Genomic DNA, 24459 nt, shown 5'->3' on the forward strand with positions numbered 1-24459 from the left:
TTCTTTGTGCAAAAAGTCTTTCCTGCTGCTCCCCAGGCTTGGCTGGGTTGCTCCCACAGCACCTGAGTCATACCTTATCAGTGTCCTGAGCACATTCAACTGAAATTACCTCTGTCGATATCTGTGTCCCCTACTAAACTCCCAACCCCTCCTATTGGGATAAGGGCCAGTACCTGATTCATCTGGGCCTCCAGGACCTGGCCCAGGCCTGGCATAGAGCAGGCATCAGTAAGTGTTTGTCAAACTGAACCAAGGGTCGAGAGATTACCTAATACCCAAGCTTTCCCCACCTTGACTGTGTGCACCTGCAAAGCTTGACCTCTGTCTGGGGAGGCAGACCACAACCACAGCCCCGACACGTGCACTAGAACACTTTAAACTAGGGCAGCGGGCTTGGATCCAGGCTTGCACCCATCGGCTTGTTGTATATTCCAGCCCCTTAGATGCTGTTCCTTGCATCCCCTTCTCTCAAAGGCAGTGTGACAGCTGTGGTGACAATGTCGCCATCAGGGACAGTTTCGGGGTAAGCCCCTACCAATGAGGGAAGGGTGGTGAAGGGCAGATGAGGGGAAACTGCGCCAATGCTTATCAAAGCCGAAAACAGATATTCCGGTAACAGACTTGGCCATTCTCCAAAAGGAGTGCCTTCTGATAGCCTGCTTGGTGCCGGATAAGCCCTGTAATTATCTGTATGGTCAGCATGACACCCGCCAGTTCACAGGGCTCAGAGAAAATGACCCTCCTCTAGCCTTGGAAGAAATTATTTTTCTAGGTCTTTGTTATGCTTCAAAATCATCAACCTATCCCAAAAGACCATCTCCTGGTGGTAGCGCCAGGAATTAGGACCTTAGCAACCCTTCTGACGGAATTCGAGGGGGTGGGGAGAGAACACGGACATTCAGGGGCCTGAACCAGAGACTTAGAGGAGCCGTGAGACGGGCATTTGTCCATCAGCGCTGCCCACCCTAAAGCTTATGGGAAGGCCCTTTAGGACCAGATCCAGATCCTCAAAAGGAGGAAGACTCACGGTGATGACCAGGGATCAGGTTCAAGAACAGCCGGGGACTTAGGGCACGGGGAGTAGAGATCGGACAAGGACTTGGTCAGTGGACTCTTGGCAACGAGGTCTGAGGATGCCAGCGCGGAGCAAGGATGCAATACCTGGTGGGACTGCAGGCCAATGATCGAGGAGTAGGCCTGGATGGTGACGTAGATCTCAGGCTGGAAGTCGATGCAAGACCCAGGCACTCGGAAGGGCCGGAGCAGCCCGCCCAGGCAGCGGGACAGGGCATGGAAAACTTCATCAAACAGGATCTCCCCTGTGGAATCGTCCTGAGGGCAACGCAGAGGAAGGTCTCGCAAGGGAAACCGAAGCAGCCCTGAGCTGAGGGCAGAAACGAGCAGCTTCCGTGGGCTCAGGGGGGCTCCTATGTTAAGGGTGATCACGCCCCCCAAACACACTGCCACAGATGGAACGGGATCTCTCTTCCACACACCCACGGCTCCTTCACATGCCGGGCTCCTGGCCACACTGAGAGGCCCCCATCCCAGCCCCTCCTTCCTACGTCCCGTCTCGCTATCCCCCCCGACCCCTTACCACAATGCCAGTGGATGGGCTGAGGTCCAGCTCGATGACAAATCGATACTGCCAAGCCAGGAAGGTGACCCGGGTGGAGGGTACAAGGAGGAACGGCCTGGGGACCACTGGTTCATCTGGCTGCCACCCAGGAGGCAGGACACTGAGGACTTCCAGCTCCTGCTCAGACTGAAGCTGCCCGTCCGGACAGAGAGAAAAGAAAGGAGTCGGGGAGGGATCGCCTCTTTCTTTCCAGGACCTGCCCTCCATGTCCAAAATGACACATGTGGGCTCTGTTTCCCACGACCCAACCACACACGCATCCTAGCTGGAGAAATGAGTAAACAAAACTTCCCCTGTGGAATCGCCTTGTGCGCACTCTAGGCCCCTCCGAGAATCGGATCTCTCAGAGTTAGTGTCCCTTCCAGTCTGTTTCTAGCAGCCTCCTAAAAACAGATCCTCAGACCCAGCCCCTCACATCTGGTGTGTCTCTGGGCCTCACCAGCATCTCCTGGGGTGTGGCCTGCACAGTCTGATGCAGGTGATTGAGGAACCAAGCCAGGCGAACATTTCGGGAGATTCGGTAATCCTTTTTCATCAGCAGGAACACATGCCCAGCTTCTTCCACCTGGGGACAAAGAGACATGGAACAAATCTAAAAAAGTGCATTGACTTCCTCGTACATACAGATCACGGCGCAAGGAACTTGTCAAAGAGTTCAGAATCCACACGGGAGAGGTAAGACAGCAGAACTAAAATCTCCCCCCGGCCACCTCCGTGCAAGGTGTCCCCAAGCTTTCACTTCTCAGCGCTCTGCTCCCATTCCTCCTAGAAAGACTTCTGTGTAGACCAAGTGACCTCTGCACATTCTGACACATATGTGAGTTTCTCCTACACACTCTAAGTTCCTTGAGCACAGGGACTGTGTCTTGCTCTGTTTTTGTGTCCCTGTGCTTAGCAAATTGCTTAATGCAGAATAGACACGCAATAAGCCCAGCAGGTCCTCCTAACAAGCCGTGATGACAGCAGGCACAACAACACTCACTGGGTGAATGACAAGCCTACTGGGGAACCTCAAAACCAGACGTATGTGGGTCACAATCTCCCGCTCCCATCCTTCTCAGTTGCCAGCACTCTAGTTCCTTCCACTGCCTCGTGGGCAGGCAGTTCAATAATGTCCTAACGAGCACCAGTTCCCTTGCCGGTGGCCTCATCTGCCGCGACCCGAGGCCAGCCAGATGTTGACTCGGGATGAATCCGACCTTTCCCCTTATCGACACAGAAGTCACGCCAGCTGCTCATTGGCAGAAACGTGTCACACTGCCAGTGGTGTCACCAAGGGTGGCCTTTACCAATCCTTTTCTTTTTCCTTGGTCACTAGCCTTCCCTATTCTGCTCGGGTTTTCCAGTCTCTCAAACCCCACAGTCCTGACAGATAAACTTCTCTACTGTTTGACAGGGAAAATAAGGGTCAACGGGTCTGAAGTCCCCCACGTTTCTCCCTGATTAATCTTCATCTGTAACATTTCTTCACTCACTTGCTCTTTTTCTTACTCTCCTCCTATTCTAGATAAACTGCAAATTTCTCCTCCTGGAAATGCGAGACTGTGAGGAAGTGAGCAAATTCAGTGACTGTCTGTTGAGAAATGTGGTATTGAAAGGAAGTAAAGTTTTGTTTTCGTTTTTTTTTTTTCTAATGATGGGGAAATATATCTGGAAAAGAGATGGGAAAAGTCCTGGAAAAGCAACAATGAAGCGTACCTGATGTTGGAGAAGAGTGTGGCGAGCAGAGATGCCACAACTAAAGATGAAGAAAGTCTCTCTTTTCTGAGACAGAAGGCAGGCATAAAGAGATATAGATGCAGAGGAGTTTCCACTGTGGCTCGGCAGTAAGGAACCTAACTTGTATCCATGAGGACGTGGATTCGATCCCTGGCCTCGCTCAGTGGGCTAAGGAGCTGGCATTGCCGTGAGCTGTGGTGTAGGTTGCAGACATGGCTCAGATCTGGCATTGGTGTAGCTCCGATTGAACCCCTAGCCTGGGAACTTCCATATGCCGCAGGTGTGGCCCTAAAAAGACACACACGCGCGCGCGCGCGCACACACACACACACACACACACACACACACAATATAGATGCAGATACTGGGAAATGACAGGGATGAGAGTAGAAGGAAAAAAGAGGGAAGGAACTCATGCTGATTGGGCACCTAAAATATATTCAATAGGACATTGTCAAGGCTAAGCACAAGAATTTCAGATTTCAGACAGCCTGGGTCTGAATCCCAAATCAGCCTCTTCTGAGCTGTGAGATCATGGGAAAGGTACTTATCCTACTTAAGCCTCAGTGTTCTCCTTTGTAAAAATGGAGATAAATCCTCACGCCAATCTAATTGTGCTGTTCTGTGGATGAAGGAAAACCATGCATTTGAAGTGCTTAGCACAGCACATGGCACTTAATAAGAACATAGTAACTGGAGTCCCCACCCTGGCTCAGTGGTTAATGAACCTGACTAGTATCCATGAGGATGTGGGTTCAATCCCTGGCCTTGCTCAGGGGGTTAAGGATCCAGCGTTGCCATGAGCTGTGGTGTAGGTCGCAGACTCAGCTAAGATCCTGGGTTGACGTGGCTGTGGTGTAGGCCGGCAGCTACAGCTCTGATTTGACCTCTAGCCTGGGAACCTCCATATGCTTTGGCCGCAGCCCTAAAAATATGACCAAAAAAAAAAAAAAAAAAAAAAAAGGAATACAGTAACTATTACAGGTTATTACCAGGCTCAATACTGGGCTCTTTATATAAATAACTGCATTCTGTCTTCACACAAAACATTTAACAAAAGGGGTTCCCTGATGGCTCAGCAGGTTAAGGATCCAGTGTTGCCATGGCAGTGGTGCAAGTTTGATCCCTGACCCACAAACTTCTGCATGCCATGGGCACAAACCCCCCCAAAAAAAAGTTTAACAGAAGAAAGCTGAGGTCCAAAAAAGTTAAGTGACGCAGCATAATTAGTAGGCATAGGGTCAGAAGTCAAATTCTTGTCTGATGAGTGGCTGCAAAGCTCACTCCTGGGCGTGACAAAAGGGTCAAACTGGGGACTTAAGAGCAGAAAATATTTCAAGTGGTCACAAGAATGAATATGACGGGGGTTTATAAATAGAACAGATGCTTTGACATAATCAGAAAGACAAAAGGACAATTTAAATATTGACATGATGTGATTCGATATTGAGTTATGTCTCTTTACCATCTGAAATCACACGGTGGAAAATACTATTCTCTCTTGCTGTTTCCCACACAGGGCTGAGGATTTGGGATTTTATCCAAGAGTTAGGTCAAGCTGCACTAAAAAAAAAATTTTCCCCCTCTGGCTACCACATGATTCAGAAAGATCCCCTAACAACCAGGGAAGGTGACAGTGGCCTAGGCCAGAGCTACACAAAGTAGCCGTCCTGTGAACTGTTTGAGATGCTTCCCCAATGAGACGACCAGCACTGCCTTTCACTGAGGCTTGGAAAAAGCCAGCTGAAGTAACCTTCAAGACAAGCGAACTTAGGTTGTGATGATGGCTATACAACTATAAATAAAATACATTGAATTGTTTTAAAAAAAGACAAGTGAGCGTGGTTGCGTTTAAAGGAATCTTTAGAATAAGATGGGTAAGAACCGGTGACTAATTTGAAGTGTGGAGGAAAGTAACCAAACCAACAGACGAAAGAGATGCTGAGGAGACTAAGTCATATCAGAAACTGGGAAGCAGCAGACGATTTTTCCCAGTTAGCTAGAGAAATCAGATAGTTATTTCCCATCATTGCTAACCACCACCCCCTTCAAAAGGTCCCATCCAATTGCATACTCTTATTGCCAAGCTCCTAAAAAGACAAGGGTCTACGGGCAAAGAAGGCAATTGCAGCAAATTACTTGCCCTCTTTCTCTGATCCTTGGTCTCAGGATGAGATAATCTCACAAACCAGGCAACCTCTCCCTCAGGATTGACTGGGCTGGCGTGAGTGTGATATCAGTGAGCTCTCTTGTCTGTGAGTTGACTATGCTGGATCCTTGCCAAGGCTCTTATCTAAAAAAGGATGGGCTGGGGCTCAATATTATCCGAATAGGAAGGATATCCCAGTTCTGCAGCCTTTTCTGTTTATCCTCTATCCCCAGAGCCTGAGGCACGGCCAGGCGATGGGATGCGCAACACAATTCTGCGGAAAACGTGAATTCCCTCTGTTTTAAGCAAAGCAAATTCGATATTTAAAACGAATCGTAAGCAGTACGCCTCCTCTCAAGGTGAGGCCATTTTAACACTGTTGTTTTCCTGTTGTTCTTTGGTAGTTAGCAAGACTTTTTCAAATGCCAGCCTGGCTCAGTTTCGCAAGGAAACATCAAGGAGAGGAGTCGTGGCCCATACTGCACCAGGATTAGAGAGGGAGGAAACAGGCCTCTCGCACTGGGTTAAGGATCTGGCACTGCTGCCTGGCACAGTGGGCTAAGAGTCTGGTGTTGCCTTGGCTGTGGGAGGTTGCAGCTGTGGCTTGGATCGGATCCCTGGCTAGGGAGCTCCATAGGCCGCAGGGCAGCCAAAACCAAAACAACAAAAAAACAAAAGAAGGAGGGGGAGCACATGTCCACAGTCCACCGGTCAGCACCACAGGGATTTGGGGGAATACTGGGTCACTTCAGCTAGGACGAAAATCTTGGCAATTGTGCATTCATTACTAAACGAACTTTTCAGTGACTCCCTGCACGGTGAGGCATCTGTTAGGCATGCACGAAGCAGCCTGGTCTTTATAGCACCCACCAAAGCTCATAACGAGGTATTTGACTTTTAACGTTCCCCCTACAAGTGTGCATGCTCTAAGGAAGTGGGGTGTCTACACATTGTTCTTTGCTGTAGCCCCAGCAAGTGGCACAGTGCCAAGACACACTAAGGGTTCAAGTAGTATTCGCTGAATGAATGAGGGAAACTCCCCTTGCAAACTGTATTTATTCTCTTTCAAGCTATGTTCTTAATGTCTCGCCAATGATTCCTAATTCTTCCCTTTCATCAACATCTGGTTTTTGTGGTTCAAGAATTCCCATCCTTCCTCATCCACTTTATGGAAAAACGACTCTATTGTTGGGATTTTTCCTTTGCCTCCATGAAAGTTGTTTTTACCAAGTTTCTGTCTCACGAGTACGTTCTTTCCCAGTATTATGTTCTTTTCCACGACCTGGAATCTGGGGAAGCAGGGTTCTGGGCTAAATTCCAATAGATTTATTTTAGACATAAGTATAGTATTATGGAAAGAAAACCGATGTGATGGCTGAGCCTCTGGGCTTGAACTTTAGTTTCCTCCTCTTCAGCTTTTTGTGCTCAGCCCCATAGAGTTGGCAGAGTTGGAAATTTCTTCATACTGAGCCAGGATCTGTCTTCTTGCAATTACCCTGATCTGCTCCCACAAAATTTACCTTATAATGGAGAAAAAAATTAATAATCACTCTAGTTAACATATTATTACAAATTGAGTAAGCGTGCCAAAGGATAAGAATGGGCTTTTTTGAAAGCATGTAACAAAGTAACCTGATTCAGGCTGGGGACTTAAGACAAAATGATCCTGGAGTTCCCGTCATGGCACAGCGGAAAACAAATCCCACAAGGAACCATGAGGTTGTGGGTTTGATCCCTGGCCTTGCTCTGTGGGTTAAGGATCCGGCATTGCCGTGAGCTGTGGTGTCGGTCGAAGACACAGCTCAGATCTGGCGTTGCTGTGGCTGTGGCACAGGCCGGCAGCTGTAGCTCCGATTTGACACCCGGCCTGGGAACCTCTACATGCCACTAATACAGCCCTAAAAAGCAAAAAAAGAGAGAGAGAGAGAGGGAGAGGGAGAGAAAACACTCCTGAGGGTTGAGCAGCAGGGTTTGCTAAGTGAGGAGGGAAAGGGGGATACACCCAGTGGAACGCATAGATGAGCTGTACTATTTGAAAACTTTTTTCGGACGATTTAATGGTAGGCTGCTTAATTTCACTACCGTGCAGCTTCCATTTCTCCACCTTGTCTTGAAGGTTTTGAATGATGGACTGGCACGGCAAGGCCAAACTGAGTCTAGTTCATCAATCGGGTCTTAGAGAAACCCAGGAGTTCCTGTCGTGGTGCAGTGGTTAATGAATCCAACTAGGAACCATGAGGTTTTGGGTTGGGTCCCTGGCCTTGCTAAATGGGTTAAGGATCCGGCGTTGCCATGGCTCTGGCGTAGGCCAGCGGCTACAGCTCCGATTAGACCCCTAGCCTCCATGTGCCATGGAAGCGGCCCTAGAAAAGGCAAAAAGACAAAACAAACAAGCAAACAAACAAAAAGAATCCATTCTCTTAAAACCAGGAACACTTCCTAACTTGGAAGACTCCCCCCTCAAACACGACACTTTAATAACTACATTTCTATAAACACCAGCTCCAAGTTTTCTTCGTATTCAAAATGTAATTTATCAGAACCAATAGACTCAAGGATTAAATTTAAGCACTTAGAATGGTATTTTTCAAAGTGTGATCCAAGGACCAGCTGGCATCAGAACCACCTGAGGTACTTGTTAAAATGCAGATTCCTGGGCACCACCCAAGACCAACTGAACTAAGCGTTGAGAGGGCTCAGCAGTCTATACGCAACAAGTCCCCCCAAGTGATGCTTCCACTCTACTGTCTGAGAATCCCCGAGTCAGGTTGTTCTCACAGCGCCCGCACTCACACGGACCTTTCATCCCTACTACTTAATCCTCCGGGGTCTGATGTGCACGGGAGGAGGCTGGCAAAGAGGAAGCAGGGTTTTCAAGTCAGAGGCCTGGATTCAAACCTGCCTCTACTTGCTGTCTAGGTGGGCTTGGTCAAGTTACTTTTTCCAGTTTCTTCATCGAATATCTACTTGACGGGGATATTGTGCCAGTTAATCAGGAGAGCCAGGACAGTGAAGAGGAAGCCTGTCACTCTTTGGAACATTCACAAGGCCTACATACCATTTACGGCAAGAGGAATAAAACACTGTTAGGCACCGTGCTGCATGCCATGTATGCCACGATGAAGGAAACGCCGCTCATCTCGTTAATCTGTGGCTGTTCGTTGCCCCCATCCCTTGGTGGGTGAGGTATGAATTACTTCTGGAACCCTTTCCAACCCCGTGCTCTTTTCTGCTGACGGAGTCCCACAGAATAACGCAGTTTCCACCTGCACCTGAACCACTGTGCTTACGCCAAAGTACTGAACCTCTGGCACGGCTTCAACCAGGATCTTCTCTGCCGGCCTTATCTCTCACCCATCTCCCGCTGATTTTGAGCGCCAGGAGCAAATGCTGGTTCTCCTGCTTGTTGTCTGGGGCCTTTGGTGAAATTACTTAACCTCTCTGTGCCTTAGTTCCTCATCTGTGAAACAGGTGAAAGAGTGTCTATTTCATGCGGATTTTCCCAGTATTAGCTGGGGCTCAGTAAGCACTCAGTGTTAGCTATTCTCATCTTTACTGCGTCTACACGAGCAGCTGCTTCCTCTCAGTTCTCTGAAGGCTCTAAGCTCCCCGCTTCAGGATCCTCACTATTCCCTTTGCCTGTAATGCGCTCGGCCTCTTCTCAAGGACACCTCCTGCTCCTTCTTCAGGCTTAAACGTCATTCCTCAGAGAAGGCTCTCTGATCCACCCCCACCACTTAACAAAAGTAGGTTAAGAACCCCTGTTAAACACTCGGTTCACTCTGTACTCTTTCTTCGAGGCACTTATTATCATAATTCATTGTTCATTCATTCCATTAAATAGGGAATGTGTCTTACCCTGCTCTGAATCCACCCTGATACTTAGCACAATTCTGAGCCCAGAGCAGCATACATAAAATAATTTAAGTATGTGAGGAATGAATGACTTCTTAAATCTGACTACGCCCAAACTTTCTCTCTTGGGGTTGTAATAACTTCTAACAATCAGTCACTGCCTAGGGCAGAACTCTTTAGTCCCTTTAGCTTCTGAGATAAAATTTTCAGAAATGCAAATCAAGAACTTGACAAATGAATTTCAGACCGAGTGAGACTTCCAGGAGTATATGTTTTGATGCCAAGTTACTTTAGGTTTGCAGTGCTCAATATGGTACCCACTGCCATACGAGGTTACCCAGCACTTGAAATGTTGCAAGTCCAAAGTGAGATACGCTCTAAGTATAAAATACACTCCGGGTTTTAAAGACTTGGTACAAAAAAAAGAATGTTAAATATCTCATGTGTTTTTAAATGTTTTGAAAAATGATGACACTGGGGGAATATGGGGTCAAATCAAATATATTAAAATTACTTTTACCTGTTTCTTTTTACCTTTCTAAATGTGGCTACCAGAAAACTCACATATATTTGGCTTGCACCAGACTGCTATTAGACAATGCTGTTTTAGATTATGTCTAAAAGGTATGCTGTATTTCACTACGACATCGCTCCATGTCCTCTCATTTTAATCCATAACAAAACATACTCCACATTCCTTCATGGATTTTTCTTATTACTGCTATTTCTGATGCATAGGCTACTCCGCCATTGATTCTTTTAAATAGGGTAGTTTCCTACAACCACGTTTAATCCTGGGTCTTGTTACATCACATGCCAAGGATCAGGAGATTTACCATCCTGTGGCAACTGTACTGCTTATACTGGAAACATTATGACCACCATACTACAGCAGACCACCTGTTTGGGAGTCTTAGCTCCGCTACTTAACTAGCTGTGTAACTTTGTTACCCTTAACATTTTGTGCCTCCGTCTCCTCAACTGAAAAATGGGGATAAATAATCACGTCTGCTTCTTCGGGTTGAGGGTATCAACTGATGGGGTAAAGCAGGACGACGCGGCACGCATTCGATATGTTATGACAACTCTTTTGTGTCATTTCATTTCACACGTCTCTCACCCTTCCCGTCTATCATATTCTAATACTGGGCACCTTTCCTGGTGATGTTCTTTTCAAACCAGATCTTCTAACTTCAAAACTTTGCTACTCCCTGGCTGAGGGTAGCACTTGGGTAAGGTACTTAACGTCTCTCACTTTCCAGTGTCTTACATATAAATGAAAGTGGACACAGCCACCTTCCTTGCACAAGTCTGAATAACACAATGCAGATCAAGTTCCTTGCATGGTCCTCAACAACTAAGGGATACCTCATGTGCATTTTCTGGTTTAAAATATGGGATCCTCACAAAACACCCTAAGACAGGTGTTTAAGAAGCAGGAAACAGTCAAGCCTTGCCCGAAGTTGCAGAGATGGCTACAGGGCAGCACCAAACGAAGTGAACGACGTTTCACTCCGAATCAAAAAAGAATCTATATATGTATTTTCCCCACGAAACCGAAGCTGCCTTTCAAAATCATGGCGCTGGAACTAAATTAATTCATGCTGATTATGTCATTCTAATACGTGAAGATATGAAGCACCAGCAAAGTAAAATCAAATTGCAAAATCAAAATAAAGGCTTTGTTAATACCATTAGGAAGTCGGAGAACCCGAGGGCCCCAGAGTTGGCGACGTGAATGAAATCTGAGCAAACAGAACAGAGCGACGAGCTTCTCCTCCAGCCCCCCAAGGAAAGTGCGGACCGCGGGGTGAGGAGATGCAACTGCCGGGCCTTCGGGGCGACCCCCGCCGCCCCCAGACCCGGAGGAGGCCACGGCCGCACCCGGCCGCCGGCCCCTCCCCCGCGGATCTCGGGGACCAGCGCTGCGCCCGCCCGCCCCTCACCTCCGGCTCCGGGCGCTCCGAGGCCATCACACAGCCCTCCCGCGCCGGCCCGGGCCAGAGAAGCCCTTCTGCTCGTGACCCCTGACCCGGCTGCCTCTCGCCCGAAGGAACCGGAAACGAATGGGAGGATCGAATCCCAACTTTCTGATTGGCTGACTTGGAAACCGGAAAAGGAAGTGGTTGACGCAACCTCTGCTCCCGCGATGCAGGTGAGGACCGGGTTGGCGCTCGTGACCGCTACTCAGCGTCGGGGTACCGGGACGGAGAGTGGGCTGGAGAAAGTGAGGAGCTGGAGCTGAGAGGAGTGGGTAGAGTCATCGGCCGACGGCTAAAGGGACGCGGGATGGAGGCGAGGCCCACTGGAGAGGGAGCGGCACTGATGACAGATGGGGGTGGAGCCCGGCTGGGAGACCGAGACGGCCCCTGAGTTGGGAGGGGGAAGGCGGCACCGACTTGCTGGGGGTGGGAAAGGGTCGGTCGTTTGGGAAGGTTAAGATGCAGTCCAACGAAGACAGCTCAAGAAGGTGCCGCATTGGCTCAGGTCCCGGCCCGGGCTGTTGAATGGCCGCTGTTGGCTGCCGACACAGCAGAGGATCGATAACTGGAGAGAAGCCCGAGAGTGGAAGGAATTGTGGGGCCGCAGTGACAAAAGCCAAACTAATATAGTCTGAGGCCAGTGGCTGGAACCCGGAATCAAGGCTACTGTCTTGTATATTGGCGAGTTCGCAAGGCAGTTCTACCTCCTTCCTAGCCTGTGCCCTGTGGTAGTTAAGGATGAAATGAAGTAAAGATGAAGAACCAAGATGGACAGGAAATGCTTGGCAGACAACCCCTCACCAGCATTTAAAATAGTTTAGTACTTAGGGGCATGTGCATTTTTGTTTTTGTTTTTCATTTGTCAGTTTCTTGCACCTGGTAGTCTGTCAGTAAATTTTTATAGCTTGACTAAGCTTGTGAAAGGGGCACAGGAATTTTGGCACAGAGATAAAATGAGTGCAGGTTAATGGAGTTCCTGTCGTGGCTCAGTGGTTAACGAATCCAACTAGGAACCATGAGATTGCGAGTTCGATTCCTGGCCTCGCTCAGTGGGTTAAGGATCCGGCGTTGCCATGAGCTGTGGTGTAGGTTGCAGATGAGTCTCGGATCTGGCGTTGCTGTGGCTCTGGCGCAGGCCAGTGGCTACAGCTCCTATTAGACCCCTAGCCTGGGAACCTCCATATGCCACAGGAGCAGCCCTAGAAAAGGCAAAAAGACCAAAAAAAAAAAAAAAAAAAAAAAAGAGTGCCGGTTAATTCAGCAAAGAGCTTGAAACAGCAAATGCTGAGGACAGAGGAAAGGGGGAAATGGCCGTGGTGGTGGCAGTGGCAGGTGTTCAAAGGAACCTTCACATGTAGGTAGATTTTTCAGAAATTGTGTCATTGGCAGGAACAGCCAGGCTCCCAAGGCAGGTTTAGGACAGCAGAAGTCAGAGTACCTATGCTGCAGAGTGGCACAAGAGATAATGACCCCGAGGCATTAGGTCTGCTGTGTCTGCTCAGTGAGTGAGAGTATAGTGTATGTGATAGGAAACCAAGCACGGATTAGGGGTGATGAGAGAAAGGAACCAGCAGGTAGGAGGAATTAGGCCAGGCGAGTGGGTTGAAAGGTCTGAGGGTTGGTGCTGTCTATAACCCTGATACCAAAGATAGAAAACAGCCTGGCTCTCCCTGTGCCAGTGAGATCCTGTGTCACATGACTGGTGTTGCGCACTGTCATCCTGGCTTTTCAGCCCGCCTCTGTGGGCACCACCCTCACCCTCATCTGAGTAACATCCTATTCCTGTTGGTGCAGAGGGAGGAGAAGCAGCTTGAGGCATCATTAGATGCACTCCTGAGTCAAGTGGCTGATCTGAAGAACTCACTGGGGAGTTTCATTTACAAGTTGGAGAACGAGTATGACCGGCTGACCTGGTAAGCAATGCCAGGGCAAGCTGGGGAGGGCTCCATGGGTGGGGGGGGCCAGGTCACCAGGTGGATAGGACATTGCCAGTGATGTAAACATTTATCAGTTTGCAAACATCTTTTGATTTAAAAAGAGCTGAGTTTCCCAACGTGTAACACTGAAGTTGGCTTTGGGCCTCCCTGGTAAGGAAGCAGAGAAATGCCCAGTTTTCCAACTCAGGGTCTTTCTAGCTTTTGATTCTCACCCTCTGATGTCTCTGGGAGGAGGTCCTCCCACTTCAGTATTCATATGGGATCTCTTGCCTTGGACGTGGCTGAGTCTTTTAGGTCCAGTCTACTTTGAAAATGTAGATCCTATATTTAGGTCGGAAAGGAGGCTTTTAGCTAGTTTCTGAAGTTTGAGTGATAACAGTGGAGCTATGGTTCCTGTTTTGCCGCTGTTCTCACCCCAGTCAAATACAGCAGCCCCCCTTTATTGGTGGGGGATAAGTTTTAAGACCCCCACTGGGTGCCTCAAACTGATAGTATCAAACCCTGTACTGCATATACTACTAACTGGATGGGTATTGTACCAGCAAAGATAGGCTGGGCAAAGCAATGATTAACATCCCAGCTGGGACAGAGCAGGATGAAGCCAGAATCCATCACACTACTCAGAACAGTGCCCAATTTAAAATTATAAATGGAGTTCCCGTCGTGGCGCAGTGGATAACGAATCCGACTAGGAACCATGAGGTTGTGGGTTCGGTCCCTGCCCTTGCTCCGTGGGTTAACGATCCGGCGTTGCCGTGAGCTGTGGTGTAGGTTGCAGACGCGGCTCAGATCCCGAGTTGCTGTGGCTCTGGTGATGGCCGGTGGCTACAGCTCCGATTGGACCCCTAGCCTGGGAAGCTCCATATGCCGCGGGAGCGGCCCAAAGAAATAGCAAAAAGACAAAAATAAAATAAAATAAAATTATAAACTGTTTACCTCTGGAATTTGCCATATGGTATTTTTGGACTGTGGTTGACCACAGGTAGATGGAACCTCAGCAAGTGAAACTGCAGATTGGGGGTTGCTGTTGTAATGCCCTGCCTTCTTTCTCCCATCTGTGTCAGAAAGTGAAAGTATGTCCCTCTTTCTTAACCCCATAATCGCTGTAGCCAGTCTGATTCCCATCCAGAGCAGCCAGAGGGCTGTGAGTCTTTTGGGGGTGGGTCTGGGTATTCCGGATCTGAAAGACCCCTTTGAGGCTACTTTCCTGAGCACGTTCTGACACCTTCTTACCACCACCAGGCCGTCTGTCCTGGACAGCTTTGCCTTGCTTTCCGGACAGTTAAACACTCTGAACAAAGTCTTGAAGCATGAAAAGACACCGCTGTTCCGTAACCAGGTCATCATCCCTCTGGTGCTGTCCCCAGACCGAGATGAAGACCTCATGGTAAGAGGCAGAGGGTGCAACTTGGGCAGTTGAATCCTTAGACGAGGACTTAGAGCACAGCTGTTGGGCGGCTCTTCTGGAAGTTCTGAATGTGCAGTAGGACGTCACCATGAGAAGTGAGACCTGGGAGTTCCCATCGTGGCTCAGTGGGTTAGGAACCCGACTGGCATCCATGAGGATGCGGGTTTGATCCCTGGCCTTGCTCTGGGTTAAGGATCTGCTGTTGCCGCGAGCTGTGGTGTAGGTTGCAGAGGCGCCTGGGATCTGGCGTGGCTGTGGCTGTGGCGTAGGCCAGCGGCTGTAGCTCTGATTGGACCCCTAGCCTGGGAACCTCTGTATGCCGTGGGTGCGGCCCTAGGAAGAAAAAAAGAAAATCAGTGAGGGCTGCATTTTGATTGTGGAGCCCTTGCTTTTTCCTTCTGGAGTTGGGAGAGCCACTCCTAAATAGCATTGAATTTACTCCAGGTCTGCATCACCAGGGCCGACACAGTTCTCGAACAAAAAGTATGTTCTTTTGTGACGTTCTCTCTTTCGGTCTTTGATGAAAGTGTGGCAGAGGGAGGTTTATCCCTGGGTCCCGTAGAGGTGGGGATGGGAGGAGACAGAAATGAAGGCTGGAGTGAGGGGAACAGTGTCCTGGAAAAAGCCGGATATTGTAAGTGTCTGGTTGTTTTCCCTGAAAGTGCAGTGTCTGTCTGGAGAAGGAACGATGTGTGTATCAGGCAAGAGGGAGCCTTCCTGGCCGGCACAGTAGATGAGTAAAATCTGTGTTACAGCGGCAGACGGAAGGACGGGTGCCTGTGTTTAGCCATGAGGTGGTCCCTGACCATCTGAGAACGAAGCCTGACCCTGAGGTGGAAGAGCAAGAGAAGCAGCTGACCACGGACGCTGCCCGCATCGGTGCTGATGCGGCTCAGGTGGGACTGGGTCACTGCCCTGCTGCCCCCTACCCCAGGTTTTATCCTGGGAAGCTGGGCGTTCTCCCTGCTCCTGGTAGGGATGTACAGTTGGTTTCACCCAGGTTGCCCTCGAAAGAGCACAAGGAAGAAACCTCCCTGGAATCATTTCTTGCTTGCCCTAATCTCTGCACACATTTATGTGTTTTACAGAAGCAGATCCAGAGCTTGAATAAAATGTGCTCAAACCTTCTGGAGAAAATCAGCAAAGAGGAACGAGAATCAGAGGGTGGAGGTACGGAGGGAGCGGCGGCAGAGCGGAGGAGGGAAGAGGGCTGAGGTCACTGGAGGAGGCAGGGTGGGTTTTTGTTTGTTTTTGTTTTTGTTTTTATTTGGCCACACCTGCAGCACACAGACGTTTCCGGGCCAGGGATGGAACCGGTGCCACAGCAGCGACCCAAGCCGCTGCGGTGACAACCCCGGATCCTGAACCCACTGTGCCACGGGAGAACTGTGGAAGGGCGGTTTCGGTCGTGGTGCAGGGGGGACGTCAGGCTGTGCTGCTTCGGAAAGAGCCTGCGTGCATTCGTCAGCCTTTTACACTCACGGCTGGCCTGGAGCAGGTGGAGGAGGTGGGCCCAGGGGGCAGGGAGGAGTCAGGTGGTCCGGGGGTCCTCCGGCTCTGCCTCGGAGCTGCCCGGGAGTCCAGGTGCTGCCGAAGTCAGAGCTCCGAGCCCCGGCACTCACACTGGTCTGTGCTGCTCAGTCCGTCCGGGCCAGAGGCGTACCTCAGGGTCCCCTCGCCTTTTGCTTCAGGTCTCCGGCCGAACAAGCAGACCTTTAACCCAGCAGACACTAACGCCTTAGTGGCAGCCGTTGCCTTTGGGAAGGGACTGTCTAACTGGAGGCCTTCAGGCAGCAGTGGTCCCGGCCAGCCGGGCCAGCCGGGCGCCGGGACAGTCCTCGCAGGAGCCTCAGGGTTACAGCAGGTGCAGATGGCCGGAGCGCCAAGTCAGCAGCAGCCGATGCTCAGTGGGGTGCAGATGGCCCAAGCAGGTCAGCCAGGTAAGGTGACAGGGGTTGGCATGGTGGCAGACCTTGGGCAGGGGATGGGAGTGAGCTGGGTTATCTAGGCCCCCAGCAGCTGGAGATGTTCTCCTCTCCTCCCTTGGACTGTGACCCAGAACAAGTTTGAGGAGTAAAGCTCTCATTCGAGCCTCCGTTTATAATAGGCAGCAGGCAGTGAGGAAGACCTCTGACTAGCAGAGATGGCTCTCACCTCGCACCCCACCTCAGACCTTTGTCTCAGCTGCGCTTCTGTCCCCTTCCCTCTGCCATGTGAGGTGTGTTATCCGTGTCGTGTCTTAAGTAGACCTCAGTGAGAACACTGGGTAGGTGCCCTGGGAATCGACAAGCCGGCAGGTCTTCCGGTGCTGTGGGTACTCTCGTCTGTGCACCTGTTTCTCCTGCTCACTTGCACTCCTCACAAGAATAGTCTAGAGGAGTTCAGAGGCCAGCACCTGGCAGAGGTGTCTTCTTCCAAGCAGCCCAGGCAAGGGGACAATGAAAGTAAGAGAGAACATGGCACTCCTTTTCCTGTGACATTAAATGGGGGGTCCCGTAGGTTTAGCTCTTTCTTTCCGGGAGGGGATGAGCAGGAACCTGCTGGGGTGCGTTCTGACCCCTCGCACTGGTCCTCCGCCTGGACGCCGTCAGGCAGAGGGCTGAGTGAGGAGCCGAGTCTCTGAGCTCTGCCACCCGGGGTCCTAGGCCACTGAGATTCTGAGCTGATGGGGGGAGTGACCGAAGGGGGCGTGAGAGACCACGTTTCCGATTTGCTGTGAACGTCTTGCGGTGCCTCAGTTATCCTCCTTCATATTCCTTTTAGGGAAAATGCCAAGTGGAATAAAAACCAACATCAAGTCAGCTTCAATGCATCCCTACCAGCGGTGAGTGTGGCTGGCAACCTCCACTCCCAGGTGCCTTTGCAGAGCTGGGCAGTGAGATTGCCTTCTGCCCAAAGCTGACCTGGATGGGTACGAGAAAAAGAACACGGGCTTTCAGCAGCAGACACCTCCCATCTCCCCTGCTGACTAGCTGTGTGACCTTGGGCAAGTGACCTCATTTTTCTGAGCCTGTTTCCTCATTTTTCAGTGGTGATGAGACCTACCTCATAGGGTTGTTGTGAGGATTAAAATGAGAAACTGAATGTTAAACACTTAGCACAGTCTCTGAAATGAGTATGCAATAAACGAGAGTATCCACAGCCACTTCTCCCCACCGCCCTCCTCGGGCCTCCACCCAGAACCTGCCCTCCTCTGATACTGTTTCACGTCTGTGGTGAGCTGATGGACCCAAAACCGTGGACCACTCAGCTCTGTTTGCAGGCCTGTGCTTATTTTGTGCTCTCAGAACCTGTGACTGTCTCTGTGTCCTTAGAGGCCTGCCGCCTCCCCAGGCCTTTCTGTCCAGGTTCCAGCCTGGCCATCTCCAAGCTGCCGGTGATGAGGCTTCTGGGCTGGGCTGGGCTGGGCTGTCCAGTTGCAGCTCTGGCGAAGCGTGGGCCTGCTCTCCTCTCCTCTGCTCTCCTCTGAGAAGCCCACTCAGCTCTTATCTGGGAAACAGTCTCAGAGTCCCTTCCCCTTTACCCTGACTCACACACATGAAGGAGGAATGCGAAGGCCCAGGAGGCTGGCGCTTCCTCAGGAAGTGGCTCTGCCAGGCAGGACTGTGTGAGAAAGGGTTTTTCTTAGCACATGAAAAAGCCCCTTGTTCCCCAGACTCTTGTCTCATTTTGAAGCGAGAGGGGAATTGCACCTCACACCATCTTTTGTCAGGGTCTAGTTATCCTCATGATATGCCTGGTTCCTGGGCTCCAGCCGGGATGGCTTTCCTCCAGTCCACTGAGCCCCTGTCTCCAGCAGGGGCCAGATGGAGAGTGGGAGGTGGCAGTCGTCAGGACCTTTGCCTGCTTTAATGGAGCTGGAGAGCAGCGTGGGCTTGGGTCTCCAGCATAAGCTGCCTTTCTTAACTCTAGGCAGGCAACGGCAGGGGTTGAGTCAGCAGAAATGGACCAGAGGGTTTCTCTGAATAAAGTTATTTAAGGAGTTCCCATCATGGCTCAGTGGTGAATGAATCCGACTGGCATCCATGAACTTGCAGGTTCGATCCCTGGGCTTGCTCAGAGGGTTAAGGATCCAGTGTTGCCACGAGTGTGGTGTGGGTCGCAGGTGAGGCTCGGATCTGGTGTGGCTGTGGCTAAGCTGTAGGCCGGCAGCTACAGCTCCAAAGAGACCCCTAGCCTGGGAACCTCCATATGGCTCGGGTGCGGCCCTTGAAAAAGGCAAAAAAAAAAAAAACCCAGGAAAGTTATTTTAAAATTGATGGCCACTATGTCAGGATTATCTGGCAGCAGATAAATTGAGAGAGCCATGTAGGGATTGGGTATCATATGTCAAAGGCTTTCAAGGTTGCTGCAAGGCAGTTGTGATTCGTTCGCCATGAAAAGTTTGCTCATCTTTCATTAGCTCTGATCTAAAAGCCCTGAGAGGTTGCAGGCGGGCCTGTTACCTTCCAGCTGCCTTTTTTCTGTTCTCTTCTGTCACACTCTGGTAGTTTGGCATTTGTTCAGTGCCAGGCAGAATTCTGCCAGGCTGTGGCAGCAAAGGACTAGAAAAATGGTCGCAGATGCCACATCCATTCCTGTTCCATCAAGATAAAAAATGGTATCCAGGAGTTCCCGTCGTGGCGCAGTGGTTAACGAATCCGACTGGGAACCATGAGGTTGCGGATTCGGTCCCTGGCCTTGCTCAGTGGGTTAATGATCCGGCGTTGCCGTGAGCTGTGGTGTAGATTGCAGACGCGGCTCAGATCCCGTGTTGCTGTGGCTCTGGCGTAGGCCGGTGGCTACAGCTCCGATTCAACCCCTAGCCTGGGAACCTCCATATGCCGCAGGAGCGGCCCAAAGAAATAGGAAAAAGACAAAAAAAAAAAAAAAAGGTATCCACACAAGCGCATGGAAAGTCATCAGCTCTGAGGCAATGTCAGACCTTTCCCCCACTCTCCCAGGGCTGCCTTGCAGGCCTGTCAGTCCCGTCCGGGTTTCCTCTCCTTCCCTCCTCTTTCCCCTGGAAAGTTCAAGGCGTGCTTCTTTAATTAACCCCTGCAGCGTCTCTTGGTCTCTGCTGCTCTTTTCCACACCAAAAGATTCCTGCCTAGTGAAAGCTTCTTGAAAACCTCTTGAACCTGCTGAAACCAACCCAGGTTTCGTTGTTGTCCCAGGCTTGTGCCGATGTGACTCCCAAAGTGCAGTTCGACCTGAATCCCTTTCCTCCCAGAAGGAAGATGCCCCCCGCCCCAACAGGAACACACATAAACGGTCCTTGCCCCGCAGGCACTCTCATTTCTGTGTTCACGCCGAGAGCATGTGTTCTCACTCCCGACCCCCCAACCGCAGATGCGCTGGAACACACAAGCCTGTGTGGCACTGCCAACTCCGGGGTCCACACAGCCCTGTAAATGCCCAGTAAACACTCACTCCCAAAGGAGGGAATGTACAGCGTTTCCTTTCGAGAAGAATTTGGTGACCTGCTCCCTTGCTCAGAGTTAAGGTTCGCAAGAGATGGCCCTCTTGCTCCACTCCTCTGTGTGGCTCTGTTTTCCCCGGGGCCTGTGCCGCCGCCTCCTCCTAGAGAATGGGATCAGGCCGCAGTCTCCCAGCTGTGTGTCTAGGAGGGAGAAAGAGGCCGCAGCTGAGAAACTTCTATTGATTACTGCACAGAGGTCGTCCCAGAGGCATCCGCTTGCTGCATCCGCGTTCCTGTGACTGGCCACTGCTAGGACCGCTCCCTCTCCAGCTTTGCCTGGAGGCCGGGACTCTGTCCTTGCCAGACTTCCCTTTTGTTCACCGCCTCAGTCACCCTGTTCCCTTGCCCTCCTGGTGTCTATTGCTGCCCTACTTAGGTGGGTCGTCTAACTTGTAGTTTCCTGGAAAACAGCCAGGGTAGGTGGGCTGTAGCTAAGCGCTCCTTCGAACTCCATGATCAGTCCTGGCCCTGGCACTGAGCTGGAGAGGGTGGGGTGCCCACCTTCTGTCCTGCTGTTGCAGGGAAGAAGCTGAACTCTGCAGGAATGCCCCAGTGCAAGGCTGGTCCCCTTTGCCACCCCCTTCTCACCTCCCCCAGGCAGCTGAGAACAACCTCTCCCTTTGTCTGAGCTACTTGTACAGAATAATCCTCCTTATGGACAATGTATTCTCTGTGCCTCATGGACACAGGAGCCGTGTGAGCCGATCCCAGCACCAGGCAGGACGGAGGCGGAATCCTTCCAAGTGCCCACCCTAGGTCAACTCCTGATTGCTGTCCAGAGAAACTACTGAGGGATGTACATTTTCTTCCATCTGTCTAGATTGGGAGGCTAGCCTGTTGAAATTTACCAATGGGCCAGGAGCCGGGGACTAGGGCACGTGGTCCCTTTTGGGTTCAGCCCTGAGGGTTTGCCATTCCATCCTATGGAGGCTTGATGTGGCTCTGGCCTGAGAGCCTCAAACACAGGGGCTGACGCTCGGGAAGGATTTGCCGCCCTGCAGGTGGGGCTTCTGATACAGAAGGCAGACTCTAACCCATCCGACAGGGCCTAGCCCCCGTCACTTCAAACCTACAGGACAAACTTCCTCTCTTTCTCCCTCCTTCTCTCTTGTCCTTGAGCGCCTGTGTGTCACTGAAGCAGCTCCTGGGTCTCTACTGCGGTCTCTTGGTGAGTTCCCATGCTCTCAGATGTCACCAACCGTTTGGACATGGCAGCTGCCCCAAGTACGTTAGGGACAAGGCACCTGACTCCCTGCCACTCCCTCTTCTCACCTGGGTGCTCCCAGGGACCCAGCCTAGCTTTAAAGTCTCCGGCAATGATTCTCCAGCCTGTTCATCCCTGAATATTTTTCGTTATCCTCCTTGAATGACTGTCATTATTATTACAGGCCAAGTTTTTCCTCCGCAACTCCTTGGGCCCCTACAAACTTCCGAGAGTTCCCTCTCTGTCACCTGCAGCTGGAAATACCTACATTCCTCTAGACCACTTTCCCAAAGTTGTTTCCTAGCCTTCACTAGTTCTTGGGCAGACATTCATCAGAGAGGTTGTAAGTTCCCACAGAGACACATGCATTGAAGGCCAGAAGTCAGCTTCCCACTCAGGCACCCTTCTTCCCCCACCCTGGGCAAGGTGTACCGGAGGGACGCCCCCAGGAAAAGCAGTGAATTGTACCTCAGCACGGTGATGTAACCTTTCCTATTGAATCAAATCCAAGGGGCCCTGGGCTGTTCCCCTTCTTGCTTTCCCTCTGCCAATGCACTGCCTCCCCTGGCTCACCCGATTCTCCCTGGTTTACGGTCCTAGTGATTCTGCGCCGCCTTTGGCTCCCACCCCTGCATGTAGACCATCCTTGCTCTTTTAACTGACTTCTCTGGGCTGCGGCGTTGTTGCGGCTCTGGTTCGGCTCTGGTTCGTGTCCTTCCACTTAATCCTTCTTGACCCCACATCATCCCCCCTCCTGGACTCACAGCCGAGCTTTCGAAAGAGCCTCTTGACCTGGCTGCTTCCACGCCTCCCACACTTCCCGTTCACTCTTCAGCCCCACGTCTGCCACTCCCCAGGAACTACCCCAGCTCAGGTCAGTGTTGACATGACAACTAAATCCGGACGTTTTTTCAGTCCTCTTCTTATTTACTTACCTCTGAGGTGTGTAGCAATACTGGCCATTACTTGTTCGCTCTTTCTCTTCACCACCCACCCACTCCGGCCATTCCTTCTCTGCAGCTTTTGGCCTTCTCTCCCTCTGCCTGCTTCTTGAATGGTGTCGTTCTCCTGGACTCTGGCTGTAACCCTCCTTTTTTATTTTACCTGCTGTGTCTGTGACCCATCACCTTTACACACGTAACTCAGGCAGGTTTTACTTGCAGCCCAGACCTCCCTGCTAACCTGCAGGTGCCTGTTGGGTATCCCTGCCCACATGATCCACAGGCACCTCAGGTCCTGTCTCTCTCTCAAACCTGTTTCTTTTCCAGTACCCTAGGGTTGACCAAAGCCAGATCTGTGGAAGATACCCTGAATTCTTCCCCACTTCTGGGTCCCAGTCCTCCCCACCCCCACCCAGGCAGACACCCAATCCTGTCCACTCTGTCTCCCCAGGATCCATTCGCGCTGCCCTGGGCCTTCTGTTTTAAAAGTATGCTTCAGACTTGCTGTGTCCAGTCTTAGGCCAACTCATCTTCCATGTGGCTGCCGGACAGATCTTTCTAAACCGCGGATCTGATCATGTTACTCCCTTGATTAAAGCCCTTTGGGGAGTTCCCATCATGGCTTGGCAGAAGCGAATCTGACTAGTATCCATGAGGACGCAGGTTCGATTCCTGGCCTCATTCAGTGGGTTAAGGATCCAGCGTTGCCATGAGGTGTGGTGTAGGTCGCAGACGTGGCTTGGATCTGGCACAGCTGTGGCTGTGGTGTAGGCCAGCGGCTGCAGCTCTGATTCAGCGCCTAGGCTGGGAACCTCTATGTGCTGCAGGTGTGGCCCTAAAAAGACAAAAAAGAAGAAAGAAAAAAAAGTATTTTTGATAGTTTCCTCCCCATAGTTCTCAAACTGGGGTCCACATACCTGGCAGGTTGGTAGGGGCAGTATGGCAGGTATACTGAAGGCCATAGGATAAAATCATCCAAGAACACCCATTTCACTCGAGGGTAAGTAATTTAAACTGGATACAAAATTATCATGCATGCGTGAAGAGAAAACAGACTTCAGAGAATTCCTGCTAGTCTGAACAACTTCATACTCGGCTACCAGATTCTCTGGGGATTTTTTTTTTTTTTTTTACATTTACTAGAGTGGAAGAGTTTGAAAAACGGCTTAGATTTCCTGGAACAAGTAGGCTTCCGTGTCATCTAGCTCCCTGACTTCTTCCTTATTTTCTGTATTGTCCTGCCCCCCACTCTATTCCCAAGCCATACAAACTGCTTGAAGTTTCCTGAATGCCGCAGCCTCTTTGGCCTCCATTCCTTTACTCCCAAAGTTCCCTCTTCATGGAACACTTCGCCTCATCATCTATGTGATGAGAACCCAATCCTCTTTCAAAACTCAGCTCACAAATCACTCTTCTGGGAAGCCTTCGGATAACGCAGGCTGTCCACAGCTCAGGGCCGCTCTCATCAGGTAAGGTCAACGATCTCGTTTATGCTCTACGTTGTACAAACGTATTCCAGCCCCTGCTGCTCTTTATGGTCCCCCAAGTTCAAGCACCCTGAGCTGCCAAGGTTTGAATCCAGTTCTTCCGTCTCAGAGCTGTATGATCTTTGGCAAGAAATGCGCGTGCCTGGTGTACCGTGGTGTCGGGCCCATCAAAAACACTCTAAGTGGTAGCTGCTGTCATTATTATTACTTTTATGATTTGGTTGACTTTGGACAGAGAGTATAATGGAGCATTTCTAATGCCAGACCGCCTGGGTTTAGATCTTAGCTGTGCCACTTACTAGCTGTGTGGCCTTAGGCAAGTTGATTTACCTCTCTGTGCCTCAGTTTCTTCATTTCTGGGGAAGATAATAATAGTGGCTATTTCAGAGGGTTGCTGTGAAGTGTAAATACATTAATACATATAAAGTGCTTAGAACAGGGTGCCTGGCAATAGTAGAAGCTCCGTGAATATTAGCTGCCCTCAGGGTAGTGTCTAGCACTCTGCCGACAGTCATTGTTGAAATCAATAGTTGGCCCGTCCTCGTATGAAAAGGTAACTGCCTTCCTCTGCTGCTCGTCTCTGTCTCCAGCTGTGCTTGCACTTCAGGAGCTCGGCCTCACAGAAGCCCCTCTGTGCACTTTCACCCCTCAGGGTCCTTGGCGCCTGGTTGCTCGCC

General features: G+C 50.7%; 2 protein-coding genes and 1 long non-coding RNA gene across 17 annotated transcripts in view; 1 reads left to right on the forward strand and 2 right to left on the reverse strand.

The window, feature by feature from the left end:
* SZT2 (seizure threshold 2 homolog (mouse)) overlaps nucleotides 1-11439 on the reverse strand; it is a 49733-nt gene extending 38294 nt beyond the window's left edge. For all 5 annotated transcript variants that reach the window (XR_002345235.1, XR_002345234.1, XR_002345236.1 and 2 more), the window contains exons 1-4: nucleotides 11309-11439; nucleotides 2079-2204; nucleotides 1598-1771; nucleotides 1162-1332 (exon numbers count right to left, since the gene is read on the reverse strand). Coding sequence is in view for 2 of the 5 variants with exons in the window: in XM_021096876.1 (XP_020952535.1) it covers nucleotides 1162-1332; nucleotides 1598-1771; nucleotides 2079-2204; nucleotides 11309-11335 (498 nt within the window). In the remaining 3 variants the exon portion in view is untranslated. The remainder of the gene's footprint in view (nucleotides 1-1161; nucleotides 1333-1597; nucleotides 1772-2078; nucleotides 2205-11308) is intronic.
* LOC110261243 lies at nucleotides 6811-11302 on the reverse strand. The gene is made up of 2 exons (XR_002345237.1): nucleotides 11055-11302; nucleotides 6811-7027 (listed from the first exon to the last, which is right to left on the reverse strand). It is a non-coding gene; the product is annotated as an uncharacterized LOC110261243 (long non-coding RNA).
* On the forward strand, nucleotides 11467-18678 carry MED8 (mediator complex subunit 8). 11 transcript variants are annotated; one of them, XM_005665484.3, is made up of 8 exons: nucleotides 11467-11517; nucleotides 13139-13257; nucleotides 14524-14668; nucleotides 15134-15172; nucleotides 15445-15585; nucleotides 15778-15859; nucleotides 16381-16629; nucleotides 17453-18678. In XM_005665484.3, the coding sequence occupies exons 1-8, from the start codon at nucleotides 11512-11514 to the stop codon at nucleotides 17515-17517; spliced, it is 846 nt and encodes a 281-aa protein (XP_005665541.1). In that variant the 5' UTR covers nucleotides 11467-11511; the 3' UTR covers nucleotides 17518-18678. The 11 variants fall into 11 exon arrangements, with proteins under 11 accessions (XP_005665541.1, XP_003128113.1, XP_005665543.2 ...); XM_005665486.3 differs by having other exon boundaries at nucleotides 11481-11589; XM_005665485.3 differs by lacking the exon at nucleotides 11467-11517 and adding an exon at nucleotides 11524-11657.

Source organism: Sus scrofa, chromosome 6 (assembly GCF_000003025.6).
Source record: "Sus scrofa isolate TJ Tabasco breed Duroc chromosome 6, Sscrofa11.1, whole genome shotgun sequence".
Taxonomy (NCBI): domain Eukaryota; kingdom Metazoa; phylum Chordata; class Mammalia; order Artiodactyla; family Suidae; genus Sus; species Sus scrofa.

Bases quoted from the DNA above. Each gene is read 5' to 3' on its own strand.
- MED8 (XM_005665486.3), top strand. From the start codon at position 11,512: ATGCAGGTGAGGACCGGGTTGGCGCTCGTGACCGCTACTCAGCGTCGG. The intron at 13,258-14,523 runs GTAAGCAATGCC...TACCACCACCAG, and splicing joins GAGTATGACCGGCTGACCTG to GCCGTCTGTCCTGGACAGCT. The intron at 15,860-16,380 runs GTACGGAGGGAG...CTTTTGCTTCAG, and splicing joins ACGAGAATCAGAGGGTGGAG to GTCTCCGGCCGAACAAGCAG.